The sequence below is a fragment of the Suncus etruscus genome, chromosome 1, assembly GCF_024139225.1.
Source record: "Suncus etruscus isolate mSunEtr1 chromosome 1, mSunEtr1.pri.cur, whole genome shotgun sequence".
Lineage (NCBI taxonomy): Eukaryota > Metazoa > Chordata > Mammalia > Eulipotyphla > Soricidae > Suncus > Suncus etruscus.
The window spans coordinates 199,931,240-199,952,745 of NC_064848.1; the positions used below are offsets into that span (position 1 = coordinate 199,931,240).

A 21,506-nucleotide genomic window follows, 5' to 3' on the forward strand; every position below is an offset into this window, starting at 1 on the left:
GATATATCATGAATCCTCCCAGCATTGCAGTGATCTGTATTTCTCACATGGGCAATAAGGACTTAAAGACATTATATAGCTTGTGCAAAAGTACATAGTCTTCCTGCTCTTTAGGCAGGCTTTGGAATTCACTCTGTCAAAACCCAACTCTGAGCATGTCTACTAGAATTTTAGTTCTTAAAATGCTGAGCTTAATAGATCTCTAGCATGAAGCCTTGGAAAAATGAACCGAGTCTCATAGAATGAGAACACTTGGAATGACATGATGTGCCATGTGACATGACCTATTCCCCTAGGACTATAGAGATAGATGGTTAGTAATTTATCCATAAAAACACTGTCCCAGAGCCATTGAGATAGTACAAAGGTTAAGATGATTGCCTTGCATACTGATGACACATAGTTCAATTCTCTGGTCCTCTGAGGACTGCCAAGAGTAATTCCTGAGCACAGAACCAAGAATAAGCTCTGAGCACTGCTGAGTGTGGTGCAAAACTAAGAACAAACAAACAAATAAACATCCCCCAATCCATAAAACACTGGCTATGATATTATTCCTAGGGCTATATCTGAATGAGGATGAAAAACTCATGAATATGAATGAAGAATTAACTAGCATAAACTAGGCAAATCCCCATCATCCCAGGAAGTCCCTTTCCCAAAATGAATTTATTTTAATATCTCTTCAAGTCTATTAACATAGGCCTCTTACTAGTAAAGTGGCAAAATAAAAAGCAACCGATGTTGACTTTTACTTTCCAAAGTTATTTGAAATATTAAGATAAATGATTCCTAAAACAGACTTTGCAACACGCAGCCAAGAAATAAAGGTATTACAGTTTAATATGATCTGGGATGGGGATGGGAGAAAAGGACTTGTCGGGGAGGGGAGCTGCATTTGATGCCTGTTTAAAGCTAACTTGGCTTTATGGACCCTGGAATTGTTACGAGTGGCTTTCATGATTCCTCCAATGGGTCTCCAGTGGCTAAATATGACCTGACCCCTCTTCTCCCTCCCCCTTTCTTGGTTTAAATGAGATCTGGTTTCACTTAGATGAATTAAATGTCACTATATTTGTTTCTGTGAATTGTTCCAGCAAAAATTACAGCATCAACGTCTGACTTGAAACGTCTGTAAGACTGTCTGCCTAGCTGGGCTATTTATAGTTGCCTCTTAAAAGCTCTAATAAATGATTTTAGATTGCTATGGGCTTGCTCTCCCTTTGCGGGATCTCAGAATGGCCGCACTTCAAAGTAACATACCTGCTTATGTTTTCTTTTATTTTGAAGTGATGAATGTTCATAGCAAAACATTAGTAACTATTAATAAGCAAGTGTAAGAAAAGAAGAAAACAATAATACCTCAATGAAGAGGACCACAATGAACATTTTCTGTATATCATTCTGTTTATGTTTTTTTACATAAAGATGCTTAGAATATAAAACTGGTAAAAAACAAATAAGTTGTCAAAGGTACTTTATAAATCTTCAGTTTCCAAGTCAACAGCATGTTTCTTTTTTCCTGCCTTGATTTCTCCCATCACTTTTAATAGTGGCATGAAAAGTTATGAGTAATGATATGATTGGACCAGTACTAAAGAAACAATGCCTCATTTATTAGCAGGCTGACCCATAGTCAATCTTCAGTACTACAAATCTCCTTACAATAATGGGAAGTCTTTGTGCTTATCCATTATCATTTCTTTAGAATCAGTGGGCTAAAAGTAGAATTGCAAGATCTACCCTCCCCAAATGAATAGACTATCATTACAAAATGCCTACTTACTTTCATCAGTAGTTCAGGTGGCACACACGTATTTGAATATACCTTTAAAATAATTATGTAATCACGGGCATTATATATTTTAGACATGTTACCAGAGACACTGAGATTTTAATCACTGCCTTAACAAATATTTTAAACAGTTTGTAGTGCCTTGTTATTAACTTCAGAGTTCCACAGAGTTCTATAGTATGATAATAGTCAATTACCATGATGTGATGAAATCTACAGATCTAGGGAAGCTGCCAAATACAAGTAAATACTGTAACTTTAAAAAGAAAAAAACCTCTCTCTGGACAGATTGTTAAGAGTAGCTAGACAAGATAAATAAAAAGAATTGCAAACCAGTGTTTGGAGAACTGTAGTTAGACAATAATTTTTTTTAGTTGTTGTTTTCCTTTTCTCTAGCATTGAACTTGTCTTGAGGATAAATATCCTCTTTGCATTACTGAATTATTTCTCAACCCCTTCTCCTAAAGCATAAGTACTAAATGCCTGAGTGCTCTTTAGAGCTCTAGATCTGGGGAAATTATGATAAATAAGACAAAGGAAATTGCCAGCTGACCAACAAACAAGTCAGTCAGTCAGTAGGGAAGTTAGGGAATGGAAACCTCATATGCATGAGTCAGAAAACAATGCCCGGGAAAAGACTGAAGTTTACTTCTTCATCAAACCAAACTTCTCCGGAAAAAAAAAAAATTGAAAGGGAGATGTTAGGAAAGATAGGAAATTACTTCAGGAGATAAGGACAAGCAAAAGCCCGGATTTTCAGTAAAGAAAATAAAGAATAAATATTTTGAACTCACAGCCTAAAAAATAGTACAGCAAATATAGCTTACCTTGTATGTGGAGTGCCTAGTAGGTTCAATACCTACCATCCCATATGGTCCTCTGATTCTCATCAGAAATCATCCCTGAACACAAGGCCAAGATTAGATCCTAACTAGCACCAAGTATACTCTCCAAACCATGAACAAAATACTAAAAACATCACAGTCTATAACTCAGTTGTAAGGGCTCAACTTAGCAATGGTTAGAGGGTCAAAAAGTTATCACCAGGGGCCGGAGAGATAGCATGGAGGTAAGATTTTTGCCTTTCATGCAGGAGGTCATTCGTTCGAATCCCGGCATCCCATATGGTCTCCCGAGCCTACCAGGAGTAATTTCTGAGCATGGAGCCAGGAGTAACCCCTGAGCACTGCCGGGTGTGACCCAAAAAAACAAACACACAAAAAAGTTATCACCAAAGAGACAGAAGCAAGCTTTGGATAATAATCAATGCTCTAATTTCTATAAAACTCCACTAAAATAATAAAAATTCAGTTTTGGCCCTTAAGGAAGAGGTTTTTGCTGTTATGTTATTGCAAAGATGCTTCAGTGATGACTGAGGAAGAACAAGGAGGAGGAAGAAGAGCAGAGTATTTTCAAAAACTAGAGGTCTGTAACTTATACAAATGATTAGGAAGATTATGCAGAAAAGCTGTTATGGAAAACATTGGAAGGTTTCAAGGAGTGACATGTTTTGATTTTATTTTGAAATGAGAGTAGATTGATGTGCAGGGAGCTAGGACAGGCATAGCTCTCATAGAAAGGTTTTGTAGATTGAAGATGTGGTGGCTAGCTTGACCTGTCTATCTCCCTTTCTACTTCACTGTCCCTTGTCGCTTCCTAACCTTTGCTTCTAGTTCAGCCCTTCAGATGCCCAAATGCATTGATGAGTTATCATTATGTTGTTCTTTTTTATAGGATATTCATTTTCATTTCTGTGTCCTAAACTTCTATTGATTTTTCAGGTTGTAGCTCAGTCAGCCATCTTTTCCACACTAGAGAAGGACCTATTTGCATGAAGCAATTGCAATAAAGAGAAGACATTTTAGGAAAGTGAAGGGTTGAGAGGAAGATTCCTATGTGCAAATGACTACATTTTTTATGCATTTTATCACAATCACAATTCCCATTACATTGCAAAAATGAGAGAAGTCTATTATCATCCCTGTGTTTTAAATAAATACAAGTGACCAAAATGAATTTGCAAAATAATGGCATGCTATGTCTCAATGCTGTAGAGTCACTTCTAGACCAGCAGTCTTTGACTTCCATATTCTTGTCCTTTGATGAACAACCTTTCTCAGGACCAAATTCTGGTGATTAGTCTCTACCACATGGTAACTATGAAATAATACTTTTATTCTGTTTGCAGCAGTCACTCTGGTGCCAGAGGAATCATTCAGGTAGTAAGGCAGGTAGATGTCTGTCTGTAACTAACTGCTGGTTTTATGCCTTGGCATAGCATATGGTCCTCTAAGTACTAACCTCTCTCCACCAACAGAAATGAACAAACAAAAACAAATAAGCGATCTCTCAAGATAAAAACTGGCAAGAAATTAGCTAGAAAGGTGTTACATAATTCAACCATATAGGGAAATTCCAATTTCAGTGATAAAATGCAGATGAGTTCCTATAAAGAGAGGCTCTTGTGGGAACCAGGATTTTAACATTGACTTAAACAAAGGATGCATACAGTTGGCAGTCAGATTATACCTGTGAAGTGTGAGAGTCAGATAGTGATTATGCCTCAAACAAACACTGGGAAAAGGCTCTGACTGAGTTGAAAAAATTTAGACCTAGGGCAGAAGTCAGAAGTGGAGGGCTTGTTCATCTCGGCTGGATTGCCAGGGCATCAGCTTGACTTATCCTGATCATTCTGGAGAAAGATACCCCTGCTCTTTCTCAGTCCCCAGGATCCAGCCTCAGTTTTTTTTTCTTCTTGACACAATGAGTAGTGGTTATCTCCTCTCATTGTTCTCATGTTTACTGATGCCCAATCCTCAACTGCAGTGGGACTGTTTCATTGTCATTTGTAAAGATGTCATTGGTCAAGCTCAGGGCCCAGAGACTCTCTTTAGACAAATGATTTACAATATATTTTTTATTATGAGAACAAAGATCAAAGAAAGAGGACAAGGTGAAGTTACAGTGGGAAGACAATCACCTATCAACAGAATTCTCAGAAGAAAACCCCTTGCTGACACCTTAATTTTGAACTGTGTGATAGAACAAGAAGGTAAAGAGGAACAAATTCCCCCCTGGGACAATGTTAGATGCTTCAGGAAAGGTACTTTCCTTGCATAACCAGGGAGGTATGGTCTCTGAAAGGATCTCTAAGATCTCATGAATTATCATATTTCTCATACCATAAGACACACTTTTTTTGCCCCCCCAGAAGTGTGTCTTATGGAGCGAATGCTGTCTAGAGCTGAAGCTGAGTTCAGGGAAGGAGAGCATCTAAAAACTATGTGCGTCTTATGTCAGGTGCATCTTACAAAGCAAAAAATACAGTACACCATTTTCAGCACTCCAGAGCCAGCTAAAGGCAAAGTCAACTATGGCTGGCATCTAACCAAGAAAAGGAGGGAAAGGCTGATTTCAGATGAAAGTAAACTTCACAGTCATCTTAGTAAAGCATGTGCATATCACTTATGTCAAAGAATGAGCAAGATAATATCCTGGTGAATATCTTGAACTGTGAAATATGTCCTGTTTCTTCATCTTGCTTCTCTTAGCGTGGCTCCTCAGAGTAAATAACCATTAAATTCCTAAACTTAGTATGTGTTGTGTGTTCTGAGTATGTTAAAGATTGTGAATATAAAATCTCTTATAGGCCAATGTATCAAAATGGACTTAAGAAAAAAAAGAAAAATAACCCAGTCATTGGAATTTGAGGAGCTGATTAAAAAAAGTATTCATAATCATGGTGCTTAAATAAAGATATTTTAAGAAGCTAGAAAGAAAGAAGGGGCATGCAGCCCACCCAGGACAGACCTGCGTTTGATTACCGGCATTCCATATGGACCCTCAGCCTGCCAGGGGCTATTTCTGAGTGCAGAGCCAGGAATAAACCCTGAGAGCTGCCATGTGGCCCCCAAAACACACAAGCAAGCAAACAAAAGAAATAAAAAATAAAAAAGAAGAGTGCCTTAATAGTAAGAAACAGAGGTACCATTGTGGTTAAATAGAATTACCTACAGAAATGCATCGTGTCTGCCCTTGCTTTCTTGCAATTAGAAGTACTTCCTTTGAGAGGGTTAAATGAAATGCTTATTTGATAAAGGAAAAATTAATACTTATGGAATTTATATTTATGAAATATTACTGAATACCCAATATGAAAAATGGTTTGCCATTCAATATGTCATTCAGATCTCTTGGTCAGTAAGATTCTCATTTATCATGAAGGACATAAATAATATGTTTCCATATTGTGGATGGGTATATTGAAGTTTAGAGAAAAGTTGCTTGGGAATACACCTGGAATGCATGATTCCTCTGGAATTCCAAAAGATAGTTTATTTCAAGGCAGTAGAATTTGGAATTATAATTCATTTTATTTTGATATGATTAAGTGGAGAAACATCATCCCAGGCTCCAAGTTTCTTCCACTTTTTTACAAAATGTCATCTAGAGTGAGGCAGGATTTATCATTAGCATGTATATATTAAAGTAACTGTGGATTAAGAAGAGCTATTTCTGGATTAAAGTCACTAGCATGTTTCAATATAGAACTTTCATTCTTTTCCCCAGAACCAATCTTCATTTAATTGATCGTACACAACATAAATCATTTTTTTTTTTTGCCACAAAGTTACAGGGGATGTTCCTAAGTTAACTCAGAAGGAACTATTCTAAAATCCTGTCAGGAAAGAGTTAAGCATCAAGGTCACTGAGAAACTAGAACAATATTTGAGGGTAAGGTCAGCAGGGAGAAGAGAATAGAAGTAACAGAAGCTTTTAGGTCAACCCAAGACTGGCTCTGGGTTGACTAAAAAGGAAATGTGAGAAAGTCCAGAGTTGGCCAACAAAGGAGATATTCTATGAAATTAGGAAAATAGAGTGTTTGAAGTAAGAAGGACAGTTCTAGTAGATGCCAGGTAAAGCAGGTGTTTGACGACCGAATAAAGAGCTCAGCCTTATATGAAGTCCTGGTAAGAAAAAAAAAAGTCAAAGGGCATACTTCCAAGAAAATCATCATGGAATTATTTTTTTGGTGTTGGGGGGGAACACCTGGTTACTCCTGGCTCAGAAATTGCACTCATAAATTGATCCCTGCTTGGGGGACCATGTGGGACATCGGGGATAGAACCGAGGTTCGTCCTGGATCAGCCATGTGCAAGGCAAATGCCCTTCACTACCCTATCACTTCGGGCCTCATATAAGTTTGAGCCAAATAACCAAACTTTCCTTAGGTTCTGTCTTAACTCTTAACCTTTTTCCCTCTCTCCTCAGCAAGCAGTCTACTGGTAGTACTTTATTTATTAATTATTTATTTAAACATCGTGGTTACAAATTATACAGGATTGAATTTCAGTCATACAATGTACAAAACCCTGCATTAGTGCATATTTCTTGCAACCAGTGTCCCCAGTTTGCATACCATCTTCCCCATGCCTATTTCTGGGATAGACATTTACCCTCCCCCCACTCCTTATCTCTCTCTTCTTTTCTACTCTCTCTCTCTCTCTCTCTCTCTCTCTCTCTCTCTCCTTTTTATTACTTTTAGACATTGTGGTTTGCACCAACTATATCTTCTTAGCTTCACATTACCAAACCTCTCTCCAGGTATTTCCATGTTCTGCCCAAGCCTCTCTTCAAACACTTGTCCTGGCATTTTAGGCTCATCTTTTTCTCCTCTATGTCTCATTAGTTCTCATGTTTCCACTAAAATGTATCTTCTATACTTGTTGCTAGGTGAGTAACTTGGCTGCAGAGAAATCTATGCCATTCATTTGCATGGTAAAGAAGGTATTTTTGTTCATTTCTCAATTACCAGGAATATCCTTCATAACGGGAGTTTTGCTTTAGACCATAATTTGTTATATATTTCAGATGACACAAATATGTCAATGCTTTTACTAAACATATTAATTAGTATGCACATTAATATTACTATGCTCTACTAAGTATATGTGAGAGACAAGGTCCAATTCATATTTTACTATAATTACATCATTAAATACTGTGGTTATGAAGTTAATCATGATTGAGTTTCAGTCATACAATGTACACCACCCTTCATCAGTGCAACTTCATCGATGTACTCAGTTTCTCTCCCACCCCCCCTTTACTTTCTTTTTTTACTTTTTTCCTTTTTTTCTCACTTTATTTTATCTCTCTCCTTCTCTCTCTCTCTTCTGTCTCTCTCTCTCTCTCACACAACTCTTTCCTATTCAGACACCGTGGTTTGCACTATTGATAATGAAGGGTACCATGCAGATAGTTTTATCCCTTCCAGAACCCAATTCTTGTCTAGAGCCATCAATTTCAACTGTCATTGTCATAGTAGCCCCTGCCTCTTCCTAACTGTACCTCCCACTATTTGTGGACTGTTTTCCTGGCCCTCATCTCTATTGTTCTGTATATTAGACATAGAATAGTTTCACTCATTTGTGGGATATAAGATACAAGAAAAGATCCAGAGACAAGGTCCAACTTAATGAACAAAGTACCGGTGTATTTAGATGCACTCCACCTGCTCATGGAAACCTCCCATTTAAAGCATCATCTACAATAGCAGTCTGGGGAATCGCTAGAGCTGAGAGAATATGACTACAGAGCAAAGGGATAACTTCAAATGTGCTGAATCTGGCCGATGTATTTTGGCATGTGGAAAACGAACATATTGAAGAGCACATTTGTTGCAGAAAATATTCTCTGTGGTATAGTTCCAATAGAAATATTCTCAGTCACTACTAGTTTTTTGTAAATTCATTCAAAGATTCTAAAAAAACACCTGAAGAATAACCAATCAGAGTTGTCCTAGTAAAATAAGAGTCATTTCTGTATCTCTTCCCCCTTTTCCTTTCCTGTGTGTGTGTGTGGTGTGTGTGTGTGTGTGTGTGTGTGTGTGTGTGTGTGTGTGTGTGTGTGTGTGCAATGAGGAAGGTGCTGGGGATGAGGGTCCTGGTGGGGTGGGAGGTCAAACACATACTTGGTTGTATGTGATTGTGTGATTTTACTTTCTTCCTACTATGGCTATAAATTAAGTTGTGGTGCTTACTATTATTACATTGCTTGCCTGAAATTGCACTTTTTTCAGGGTATACACACAGACACATTTGGTTCCTTCCACCCTGCCTGCCTCTGTGGCAGGCATAATGGGTTATGAAGCTGGTGGTGCCCAAAGAAAAGAGACATTCGAAAAGGAACTTGGCAAGCATGCAGAGAATTGAACATGTGACTCAGACTTTCAAGAGTTCTGCTGAGCTCTCTCTGGACTCTTGTCAACATTATTTTAATGTCCTAAATTAAGAGAAAAAAAATTGAATTGGATTGAGCATGCTGGTCCTTCAATCTCTCTCTCTCTCTCTCTCTCCTCTCTCTCATCCTCTCTCTCACTCTCTCTCTCTCTCCCTGTCTTCTCTCTCTCAGAAATCTATGATATGTAATAAATCAAGAGTCCATTTTCTTAAGGTGTGTACTGGAACATAAAGAGTGTTTCTTAGGAAGTTAACTTAATGAAAACTGTTCAGGCCTGACTCCAACCCCTACCCCCCCAAGATGGCCCCACACCCAACCATCTCCTCCAGAATTCCATGCCTAGTAAAATGGAACTTTTCCCTATCTTCATTCTTAAATGTCTATCAAAATAGTTAGAAATTGTTGTATAAGGAAGTGGTACCTAGTTCGTTATTTTAAAACTTTTATTTAATGAAATTTTTTTTTACCACTCAGACTGCACCCTTCCCCTCTAACCCTTTCAAAGAAAGGGAAGAACGATCATCAATTGCAAAAGGCAGTTGCAGAAGCAACACCTAGAACTGGCTTCACACACAGGAGAGAATGTTCTGGCTCCTCCTCATGGTTTTTGATTGCTCAGAGAAACTTCTCTAGTGATATACTGTAGAAATGATTCCTGAAAGTATAGTCTTTATTTAATATAAAATTGATATTTAACACTTCTCAATTGGCTGTTTTTTTTTCTTTTTGTCTGCATGGGGTACACACCTATAGTTTATAAGGACTTACTTCTAGATCTGTGTTCAGAAGTGATCTCGGACGGGTTGATCAGGAAACTACTTTCACTACTGGAAATTGGACCATAATTGACTGAAGTGGGTTTGTATATATGGCAAGTGTATTACCATCCAAAATATTCTTCTGTCCAGTAGGGATTACATTTTTCATTTATAAACAAAAAATATTGAACTTTATGCCCAATAGAAAGGTCCAATCAGAGAACAAAGACTTCAACATGAAAACCAGAAATGTAAAGAAAATCGTTGCAAGTGCCTTTCCATAGTGAAATTTACAGGAACTTGATGGTCATGGAAATATTAAAGCACTTCAAAAGTCACTTTTAAATTCTAAGAAAAGTGTTATTTATAAAATGCCCGGTTAATAAGTCTTATCTTTTATAAATGAATACATTTCCAAGAAACTTGACAATCTTCAAACAACATTTTCTTTACTTTTCTTTTTGTTATCTTTTTAAATATACTTTAAACCACTATGGTTTCCAAGGTTGTTCATAAGACAATCTTTATTTTTTCACAGTTACAAAGTTTTTCATGATTTAGTTTCAGTCAAATACTGTATAATACCCTTTAACAGTGCACATTTCCCATCACCAACACCCCCACTTTCCCTATTCCCTGCCTGCTTCTATGGCAGACATCCCCCCAACTCTTCTTTTTCTCTCTTTTTTTGAAACTGTGGAATGCAATATTGATACTGAATGGTTCTCAAACAACATTTTATACAAGATATGTATATTGTTTTGTTTAGCTGTTTAGAACAAAGGATCCCTCAGCTTCTCTGCTAATTAGGAGGGTTAAGAATGATTCATTGAGTTCTAATCTGTCATTCATCATTAGGACAATTGTCTTTTAGAAAATGCTCATTTAAATGACTGGAAATCAAAGAATAGATGAATAAAAATGTGAAGACCCAAACAGCAACTAATAAGAGTTTTCTCTGGGTAACTTAAAATGTGTCATCATAACAATTGAGCTACAGTAATAATGTAGTAGAATTGGGACAGAACGATCACAGCAGTAACTTGTTTCCCTGTAATTGTTACATTATTCAGAAATAATCTGAATTTGCTCACTTGTAGCTTGCATAAATTGAAAATTCATTCCCCAATTAGCTATACTGTTGAGGTGTTTTTTAAATGATTTTTTATAACAAGTTGTTGGCACTGCTTGGCATTCAAAACACTGCCAGCCAAATGCCATTTCAAATACAAAACCTTTTTTTTTCCTCCTGGCAACAGAAAAGAGCAAAGTCACACTGTAGCTCTTGATTTATGAACTGTTCTTTTTGATTCCCTGGCTCCCACGATGTGGATATTCACAGTTCCCTTAAAAGAACTTGACAACAACCAAAATTCTTATATCAATATTTTTTTAATTTGCATTACATATATATGTGAAGGGCTATCAAACAACATTCTATATAAGATATGGATATTGTTTTGTTTAGTTATTTAGAACAAAGGGTCCCTCAGCTTCTTTGCTAATTAGGAGGGTTAAGGGTTAATCAAATATATATATAATCAAAGATGTATATATATGTATATATATATATACATCTTTGATTCTCAATGCTTAATTTCTTGTGTCTGGGAATGATAAGGTGGGAGAGAACCTTGATATAGCTTCTTCTGTTTGTTAAATACCTTTTAATAACAGATCAAATGGATATTTATAATGAGATAGATAGATAGATAGATAGATTAATAGACAGACAGACAGACAGACAATTAGTTATACCCAGAAATGTTCAGGGCTTACTCCTAACTCTAATGAGAATGATCCATTCTGGGATCATTCCTGGTGGAGCTCAGAAAATCATATATGTTGTTGGAGATTGAACTAGGGTCAGCCATAGGCAAGGCAAGCTCCTTGCACAGTGTACTATTTCCTCTAGGTTCTGAAAGATATATTTGAAGAACAAAATTTATGGAAGTGTTTGACATTCAATAAACCAGTTAATATTTTCATCCTGAAATGATTCAAATGTTTTCCCCCAAAAAACACCCCTAATATGTATACATAGGAGAAACCAAACAGATCGAAAATCTGGTGGATAAAAGAAGGAAATGGGGGAATGGAAATATCCAGGCACCTCAAACAGAACTTTTTTTGGCTTTGAGCAGAGTCCATCCTCACAGTGGTCTGTCAAACAAAGTGTTTATTGTAAAATGGGCCTGATCCCTGGAGAAGAGGGAAAATGATTCTTTCTGTCTGGAGGGGAATTAACTCTTGCTTCCCTTTGTGTAATTGGAAAAGTGTTGGCTATGTAGTTAGGGATTTATTTCCAGGCTTGGTGTCAGAGCAGGTCTCAATGTTAGGAATATAACTCTTGCTGTATTTTCTGTTCATCTGAAAGGCCAGATCCTCACAAGTTTTCTCTTCAGTCTCTTCCTTTTGAGTTAAGGTAGAGTCTATGAAAAATCATATTCTAAAGCTGACCAAACTACTGAAAGTGGGCCACTGTTAATTTCTTTTGGCATAGCAGTAATTCAAAACCAATTAAGATGGCATTTTGATATTTCGGCTTCAGATGTGAGCTGGGAATTCCATTGACCTAGATTATAGATGGCATGATAAGAACCACATATTTGCCTGACTTTTTTAAGAGAAACTTTAGATGGAGAAAAAAAAATGATATCTTTGCCTGGAGATACTTATAAAAATCCTCTGGAATATACTGATTTTCTTGAGAACCAGGATTCCATGACTGTGTGCTCCCTTTAAGAGAAAAGCAAGATTGGCAACTCTGGCAATTTTTCGGCTTCTATTCAGAGGAAAGGAGAAGAGCTTGCAGTGCCAAAAAAGAGAAAGAAAAAGAGATAGCTGCTATGAGACAAAGACAGAGCAATTTTATACCTTGGTGAAAGCTTAGTTGGGAGTGGTTTTTAACTCCCCTGGGTTTTTTTTTCTCTCTCAAAACTAAAAGGAGGGTTATGGAAAAGAAGTTTCGTTAGACCTAGTGTCCCCCCTGTCAGTTCTGCTCTGTTGGGGAAATTCATGAGGAAGAAAAATCTGCATGGAAAAAAAAGAAAAACTTCAAATGCTGCAGGTGAAGGACTTATGAAGAGAGCAACTAGCATGTAAGTCATATTTATTTCAAGATAGAAACTCTTAACTGCCTCCTTCTTCTAAGGGCCTTGACTGGTAAACACACTTAAAAGGCTGCTGGGAAAAGTTCTGGTTATTGATAGGCACACTTATAAGATTAGTGGGCAAAGTTCTGAGTTATTGCCTTCTGCTAGTATACATTAATTTTTTAATGACTTCATGCCAGTAACGTCTACAAAAATAAGGATTATTATTTTCTTTATGGTGGGTCAGAAAAGGCAGTGTGGCTGCCTTTGGGATAACCATCATGTTGATTCAAGACTCACACATATATAAAAATGTTATTTTCTCTAATTGCATATTTTGTTCCTGTAATGATGGAGTTGAATTCCGCACTGCAATGTGTAATCAATAGTGAGCGTCTCTGCTGTTCAAAGCTCTCTCGGATAGCATGAAATTGCCTCTGACCTGGCAAATTGCTAGAATGACGGAAATTGAAAGCTAAAGTGGGACTCTTTTCTTTTTACCTTTTCAGGTTTTAGCTGAAAACCCTGGACAACAAAAGAGCAATACACCGAAAAGTGTCTCTACCCAAAGACTCTACCTGGCTTTTTTGAGGATACAAGAAAGAATGAGTTATTACAGTAGCAACTATCCCATCATCAATGTGGACGCCAAATACCCAGGATACCCACCAGAGCACGTTATAGCGGAGAAGAGAAGGGCAAGAAGGCGTCTGCTTCACAAAGATGGCAGCTGTAATGTATACTTCAAGCACATTTTTGGAGAATGGGGGAGCTACGTGGTGGATATTTTTACCACGCTCGTTGACACCAAATGGCGCCATATGTTTGTGATATTTTCTTTGTCTTATGTGCTCTCCTGGTTGATATTTGGTTCTATCTTTTGGCTGATTGCTTTTCATCACGGGGATCTGAAAAATGATCCAGCTATCACTCCTTGTGTGGACAACGTCCATTCCTTCACAGGAGCCTTTCTATTTTCTCTGGAGACCCAAACTACCATTGGTTATGGTTACCGCTGTGTCACGGAGGAGTGTTCCATTGCGGTACTCATGGTGATCTTACAGTCCATTTTAAGCTGCATCATCAATACCTTCATCATTGGAGCAGCCTTGGCCAAAATGGCAACTGCACGGAAAAGGGCCCAGACCATTCGGTTCAGCTATTTTGCACTCATAGGCATGCGAGATGGGAAGCTTTGTCTTATGTGGCGGATAGGGGATTTTCGACCAAACCATGTGGTAGAAGGCACAGTCCGAGCCCAACTTCTCCGTTATACAGAAGACAGTGAAGGAAGGATGACAATGGCGTTTAAAGACCTGAAGTTGGTCAATGACCAGATCATCCTGGTGACCCCAGTAACAATTGTTCATGAAATCGATCATGAGAGCCCATTGTATGCTCTTGACCGAAAAGCTGTGGCCAAAGATAACTTTGAGATTTTGGTGACATTTATCTACACTGGTGATTCGACGGGGACATCCCACCAATCCAGGAGTTCCTATGTACCGCGGGAAATTCTCTGGGGCCATCGATTTAACGATGTCTTGGAGGTAAAGAGAAAGTACTACAAGGTGAACTGCTTACAGTTCGAGGGGAGTGTGGAAGTCTATGCTCCCTTTTGCAGTGCCAAACAATTGGACTGGAAAGATCAGCAGCTTCTTCACAATATGGAAAAAGGCCCAACACTTCGAGGATCTGGGGCCTCAGACACCAAGGCCAGAAAAAGGTCTTTTAGTGCAGTTGCCATTGTCAGCAGTTGTGAAAACCCAGAGGAGACTGCCACCTGTGTGACAGATGACTGTAAGGAAGCCCCTTACCAGAAGGCTCTTCTGACTTTAAATAGGATCTCAGTAGAATCCCAAATGTAGTTCTTGAGGGAAGGACAAGAATGATCACTCCATTATTTAATTCTCTAGCTGATCACTTCCTGGCCTGTTGCTTAAACAGAGTTTTCGTATAACTCTGTTTTGATGATTGCAGGGCTAAGTAGAGTGGGTTCATTATGGTTAAAAATACTCTTAACACTCACATAGCATTCAGTCATTTAATAGTTCTTATTGGCCGCCTTTTATTAGAGATGCTATTATAATGCAATTTGTTATTAATGGCTCAAATTCGACTTGCTTTTGAACGACAAATACTCAGTTTCAATTGGAGGTATAGTAGTCAGTACTGGAAAACAAAGATAGAATTATATAATGAATTATTTATAGATTACAATGGATAGTATAAGTAGATTTCTACAGACACATTGTACTGTCTATTTGAGATTCATATTCAAGAAATTATAATGTTAAGATGTTTAATGATCAAGTCAAGTGGCCAGTTCAATGTTTGTCCCACATGGCCTCTTGGTAGCTGCAGGCAGAGCTAGTGACAGTAAGAACTAGTCAAGTTTAGTAAGTTTGAGCGTTTTTTCCTGGCTGCTTTACTAGGCAGCAATCTACAGCTTTAGAAATTATTTTCTTCTTACCTATCAGGCAGGAGAAAAGTCAGTCTTTCTATTTAGATCATATTTCACTCTTAAATGCCCTGATTGACTCCAACAAATGGCCGTATATGAAAGAGCAGGAGTAAAGCAATTATGTTTTTTCCCCCTAGTTTTCTCAGCCAGAAGGTTTACCACCTTCTCCAAAGACAAAAGAAAGAACAGGAACTTAGAAATGGGATAAAGAAAAAGAGAGAGAGACAGGAATAGCCTCAAGATGCTTTTGAGAAAGCAAACACATGTGTGTTCTGGAAAAAAATAACATAGTTTTTGTAGGATACAGATGGGATGAAACTTTTGTGATACTGGGAATAAAGGAGTAGGAAAGCAAGGGAAAAAGTATTTATTTGCACCTTGATGTTATGTCTGTTTTGCATCTCTGCCCCTTTACAAAACATAAAAGGGTTGATTTGTGGATTTTATAAGAAACTCTTCTAGTGAATTTTATTTAATCATTTAAATAGAAGATTTTGTGAAATATAATTAAAGCTATTTTTATGAATGCCATTAGGTGGATTTGCTGAGAGTCCTAGAGTTGCTTAAATTTCAGGACATAGGTTTTATGTGTATGCTGTATTTTCAGGAGAAAAGATGTTAATCATGACTATTTTAAGCACAAATCCAATTATCAATGAGGGAAGAGTTGCTTTAAGCTTTATAAAGCTTGCAAGAGCTATGAGATTCATTCAGAATTATTTGTATTATTTTCTACATGGTTACTAAGCTGGAAATAAATACATACCACAGTGATCTATTTCTTTAAGCTATATATACACATGTGCATAGGTAACAATTTTCAATTTAGATTTATAACATACTCAGACCCTTTGAGCTACTCAATAATAAAGATCTTGAAAGAATAAGTGTGTGCATATGGCTTTTTTCTAAAGTAGTATGAACTCTATTTGTAACTGTGGTCAAGATTGAGTACAGTGCACCACAAATGAAATTGCTACCTCCTGATAATTAGTTCATGGGCAGAATGATAAACTCTTTTATAATTTATTTTTACAGCTTATATAACCATATATTCAAATTCACACTCAAGTGCTTCTGTAAGCATTATAAGAAGACCGTGTAAGTGGCATTTCTAGTTTCCAATGTTTTGTCAAAGAGAAGTAGGTCAAATTTGTTTGCTTCGGGCATCGATTTTCTTCCTAAAGATGAAATTATTCAGTAGAGTTAATTTGATGGAAAACAAAATTGTGGCATCTAAGTATTGCTACACTCTGTATTGATAGGGTCCAGCTTAGGGACAGCCTGAGAAAAGGGCCATGAGGCTAGGGAGGAAGATGTAAAGAAAGGTAGTTTTTGACACTCTTGTCTAATCCTGTACTTCTAGGTGCTTTGCTCAGATACACTTAATCTTGTATCAAAATCTTTCAGTGCATATTTTGTTATATTCATTAAGATTTCCACTGGGAATATCTCAAGCCAGTGCTCAAGATCCAGGGGAACCCTTCCAGAAATTCTCAAACAACAGAGCAACAGTTCAGTTCTCAGGTTTGGGGGTACAGTGCTGCTTAGCTCTGCAGTGCTGGTAATTATTTGAGCCACCAACAGTTGCTCTTGGAGTCTATAAAGATGTACCCAGCAATGCTTGGGGAACCTTAAGGAATTATGGAATTGGACCCAGCTCAGCTATGTGCAAAGCAAGTACTTCAACCTGCTTTCTCTGCTTCCTTTTGGATAACAAATTCTCAGTTGGTGGAAGATATGTCCAGGTTTTTAAAAACCATGATAGAGTCCTAGGCTGTGGTTCAGTGGTAGAGTTAGTGCTTGTTTGGAGATTGCCACTCTGATTCTCTAGATATGGCCTAGTTACTTTGAAGGAATGCTGGGTCTTTGGCACCTTGGATTCAAGTATTTCAACCCTGGACTGAGAAGCAACAACAAAAGGAAGTTGGAGGCAAAAGTCACAACTCTTGCATCCAGTCTTCCCGCAGCTGCTTTGTTGTGGGTGGGTTGTGCCTTTACCTGGCACCATTCTTGTCCATGAATTTTCAGCAGAACACCCAGATGTGGGTTTAAGAAAGTTTTTTCCCTAGGCTGTCTTACCCTGCACAAACCTTTCTGTACCTGCATGCACTCTTCTCCTCTCCTAAACCCTTAATACAGTAGCAAAAGGTCTCATAAACCACTGGTGAGATGGAAAAGCCAGGCCATTGCTCACTAGGAAAAATGGATTTATAGGGAAAAAAAAACCTTACTTTCCTTTAAACTGTTTCTGCATGAAGCAAATAAATATGATGACTCACTGACATTGTGATCTTGAAATATCCAGAAAACAGGGGTGGTCAGAAAAAAACATATATGTATATATAAAGATTAGACCCAGCTGGTATTTGTCCATAACATTTGATGGAGTTGGCCTCTATTAAAACTACATATTTCTTGGGAGCTGAGGAAATACCACTATTATTAGAAAATAAACACAAGAGAGTTCCTTTGAGTCTGGAAATCTTTCAGAGAGCCCAATGGCAGCATGACTTGCTAAAAGTAGTGACCAGAGCAGCAGAAGGTTCTCGCCATATCTTCCTTCTTCCCTCCCTGGAATACAAATTCTCTATTTCAGGGGTGGGGGTGGGGGTTGGTTCACACCCAGTGGCGCTCAGGGGTTACTCCTGACTTTGAGCTCAGAAATCGCTCCTGGCAAGCTCAGGGGACTACATGGGATGCCGGGATTCATACCACCACCAGTCCAGGACTGGCTGCGTGCAAGGCAACAAATTCTCTATTTTAGTGTGATTTCCCCCTGGGCTGTGATTTTCCCCCTGGGCTAGTGAATGAATTTTAAGGGTATTATAAGGGTATGTAGTCCAGGTTGGATTCCAAAGCAAAACTCTAGTAATCCAATATCTCAGATGACCAACTGTCCTCTGGTGAGACCATACAAATCTAGGATATTCCAGTGTAGTTTTAACTCAGAGCTTGACTTTAAATATGTCTATGTTATTACTTCTAAGTTGACCCGGATCTGTGAAAAGTCTGGGCTCTTCTTATCACCTTTATTGTATTAACGGGGCACCAAATTCTACTGTTTCAAATAGTGCTTTTCCCCTGCCAAGCCTGATTCTCCTGTCCTAAATGTTCTGCAAAATACATGTGTGTTCCAATGTTTTGCGAAGGTAAACTCTGCTTGAAGGTTTCTGGAAAGTACCCCTTTTCCAGCCTGGCTATTTGTTCCATAAATCCAAATCATTCCTGCCCTCTGTTTGCAATTTCTGCTCCTCTTACCCTCTCTGTTTTCTTACCCAGTTTTACTTTAAAAGAAGTTATATAAAAATAACTTGAGTTTTCCCTTCCCCCTTCAAGTGCAGAATGCAACTCGGGATGGCGCAAACATGCATGCCCTCCCCCCCCCCCCCACACACACAAAGCAAGTCCTTGGCATATTCTCCACAAAAGCTCTCCTGGATTTGAGATCCTTGAAAAATGAAAGCCAGTTACCGTCATTCACTCAGTTCAGATTGGTCTGTGGGCAGAGAACAAGCCAGGACTCCTACAGGAACATTTTCCTGAAGAGACAAAGTCCAGAGTTGCTGGGAAACATCATGACCTTCAACTCCTAAGCCTTTTTTTCTTCAGTAAGCCAAGCCCTGCCTCCAAGTGAATTCCCTGGTGCTTCTTTTCATGTGCTCAGCGTACTATGGCAACCGAACCAAAACTTCTCAGAACCCTGAGCTAGGGCCCTGAGATCTAGTGGGGAACAGGTTGAAATTTTGTTCCAATCTACTCCCTTCAGCCTCTTCCTGGGGGAATACCTGAACTAGTGGTTTAGGATTTTTCTATGCGAAATTTGGAGACTAAAGTAGAGAGAACCTCTTGCTTCAAAGTTCATTAAACTCTTCGAAACTGAGAATCAAACAAGAAATGTCTAAAAATTAAATAAGTTGAGGCAGGAGCAATAGCACAGCAGGTACGGGTTTGCCTTGCATGTGATCGACCTGAGTTTGATTCCTGGCAACTTATATGGTCCCCTGAACATGTGGGGAGTGGTTTCTGAGCAGAGCCAGGAGTAACCCATGAACACCTCTAGATGTGCCCCCCAAAACAATAATATAAAATAAATACTAAATTTAGGGGTTGGAGAAATAGTACAAAGGTAGGACCCTAACCCTGACACTGCATAGGATTCCTTGAGCACAACCAAGAGTGATCCCTGAGCACAGAGCCAGGAGTAAGGCTCTGTAAGTAGGCAAAATTGGGTTATTCTCCTTTTAAAAAATTAAATTAAATACTACTTATTGTCAAATGCTTTTTGATCTCCTTGATGGACTTTGTAGGTACTATCCAGTAAAAGTATATCACATCTAGATTCTGTCCTTCCCAGCATATAAACTATAGACTAAAATCAAGTCATCCTGTGTGTGTGTGTGTTGTTTTATTTTGTTTTAGTTTGTCTTGTAGTATCTGGTCTATACTTGGCTGTGTTTAGGGCTTACTCCAAACTCTATACTCAGATTATTCATGGCAGTCTGAGGGAACCAGATGGGGTGACAGGTATTGAAGCTCAGTTGACCTCATGCATGGCAAACACCAACCTGCTATATCAGACTTCTGGCCCCTGAAACTGAGTGTTCTACTGAATAAAGTAGTCAAGAGAAGGAAGGGTGAATCCCAAATTCATACTCCCTGTGGAAAGTTCAGAGACACTGAAGGCTACAGAGAAGCAGGTTACTCATTTAAAGTTGTGTCAGCAAGTTGGCTTTATGCAAATCTAAGCAGATAGAACAAGTTTTGCCTAAATTATAAGAAATGCTCTTCTCTATGCTATCATTTACCATGGCGGTCTATAAAACATCCTTAATCACTCTAAGAAATTTGAACTTAAGATGAAAAGAGCATATGAGGCTTCATCCTGGTAAAAACCTGTCTTTCCACAAAAAAGTTTTCCAAAGTTTTCCAATGTCCACATATGACCCTTGAGGCATATGCATCATCCATTGTGGTGCAAAGCCTTTATCTGAATGAGGAACACATGTTATCATTTATTGTGTGGCCAGATCATCCTATCTGATACCAAGTGAGCTACAGTAGAAAGGATGCCTGCCAAGGGAAATTAGGCTCCAGATGGAACTGGCTTCTGTCACCTTCTATTCAAGAATCCCAGCATAGTTACATAAAATGAAGTCATAAAATTTGTTTATACATGGAGGGACATGGAGAGTACTAACTCTGAGTAAAATGAGTCAGAAGGAGAGAGATAGACATAGAATGATGACAGTTATTGTGGGATATTAAAAAAAGTATGGTAATAATATCTAGAGATAATAGAGAAGAGGGCCTGAAGAATCAATCCATGTTAGGAAGCTTGTCACAAATCATGGGGAGTGTAGTTAGGGCAGAGAAGGGACCACTATGACAAGGAAAGTTGGAAATGATCACTCTGGACAAGAACTGGGTGCTTAAAGTAGATAAACTGATAGGCATGAGACTCCATCTGTAACAGTATCTAACATGAAAAAAAGGAAGAAAGAGAGAGAGAAGAAGAAGAAGAAGAAGAAGAAGAAGAAGAAGAAGAAGAAGAAGAAGAAGAAGAAGAAGAAGAAGAAGAAGAAGAAGAAGAAGAAGAAGAAGAAGAAGAAGAAGAAGAAGAAAAGTGTCTGCCACAAAGGCAGGCAGAGAAGAGGTTGAAGGGAAAGATGGAAGAAAAACTGGGGACATTGGTGGTAAGATGTATGCACTGGTAAAGGGATATGTATTGAAAATCAAATGACTGAAAATCAACCATGGACAACTTTGTAATGTTTATCTCATGGTGACTCATTTAATGATTTTATTTGTTAAAAAGAAAGGTAGAAGATTATAATTATAAAAGAACCCCCCCCCATCCTAACAGACCAGGTGTGTGTGTGTTGGGTGGGGGAGACACCAAAGCACTTAATATATTGTAATTTACACAGGAGGAAACTTTTCACTTGCAGATGTTAAGCCTTTGCCCAAAGGAAGGCACCACCAAGGAAGAAAATCTAACCCCCAAATTCCAACCCAGGATCTTTGGAATTACTTGAAATTATTCCAAAGCCTGATGCTTCCTCAGGTTGAGATATTATTATTCCTCAGTCCTTACATGGAGCCACTGAACATATCAATGTCTTTCATTAATAGAAGTCTACTATTTCCTT

The 21,506-nt window shown here is 38.2% G+C and overlaps 1 protein-coding gene, 1 long non-coding RNA gene and 1 other non-coding gene across 5 annotated transcripts in view; 2 read left to right on the plus strand and 1 right to left on the minus strand.

Moving 5' to 3' along the window:
* KCNJ16 (potassium inwardly rectifying channel subfamily J member 16) overlaps positions 1 to 14,903 on the plus strand; it is a 95,654-nt gene extending 80,751 nt beyond the window's left edge. For 2 of the 3 annotated variants that reach the window (XM_049772791.1, XM_049772789.1), the window contains exon 2: positions 13,400 to 14,903. In XM_049772791.1, the coding sequence (XP_049628748.1) occupies positions 13,496 to 14,758 (1,263 nt within the window). In that variant the 5' untranslated portion in view covers positions 13,400 to 13,495 and the 3' untranslated portion in view covers positions 14,759 to 14,903. Of the gene's footprint in view, positions 1 to 12,765; positions 12,897 to 13,399 lie in introns of those variants that run through there. The other variant, XM_049772790.1, reaches the window with a different exon arrangement.
* The window catches only part of LOC126008255 (uncharacterized), a 505,884-nt gene that overhangs the window by 443,330 nt on the left and 41,048 nt on the right, over positions 1 to 21,506 (plus strand). The gene's annotated exons all lie outside the window — the stretch shown is intronic.
* Positions 9,503 to 9,708, minus strand: LOC125995179 (small nucleolar RNA U3). Its single transcript, XR_007490764.1, has one exon. It is a non-coding gene; the product is annotated as a small nucleolar RNA U3 (small nucleolar RNA).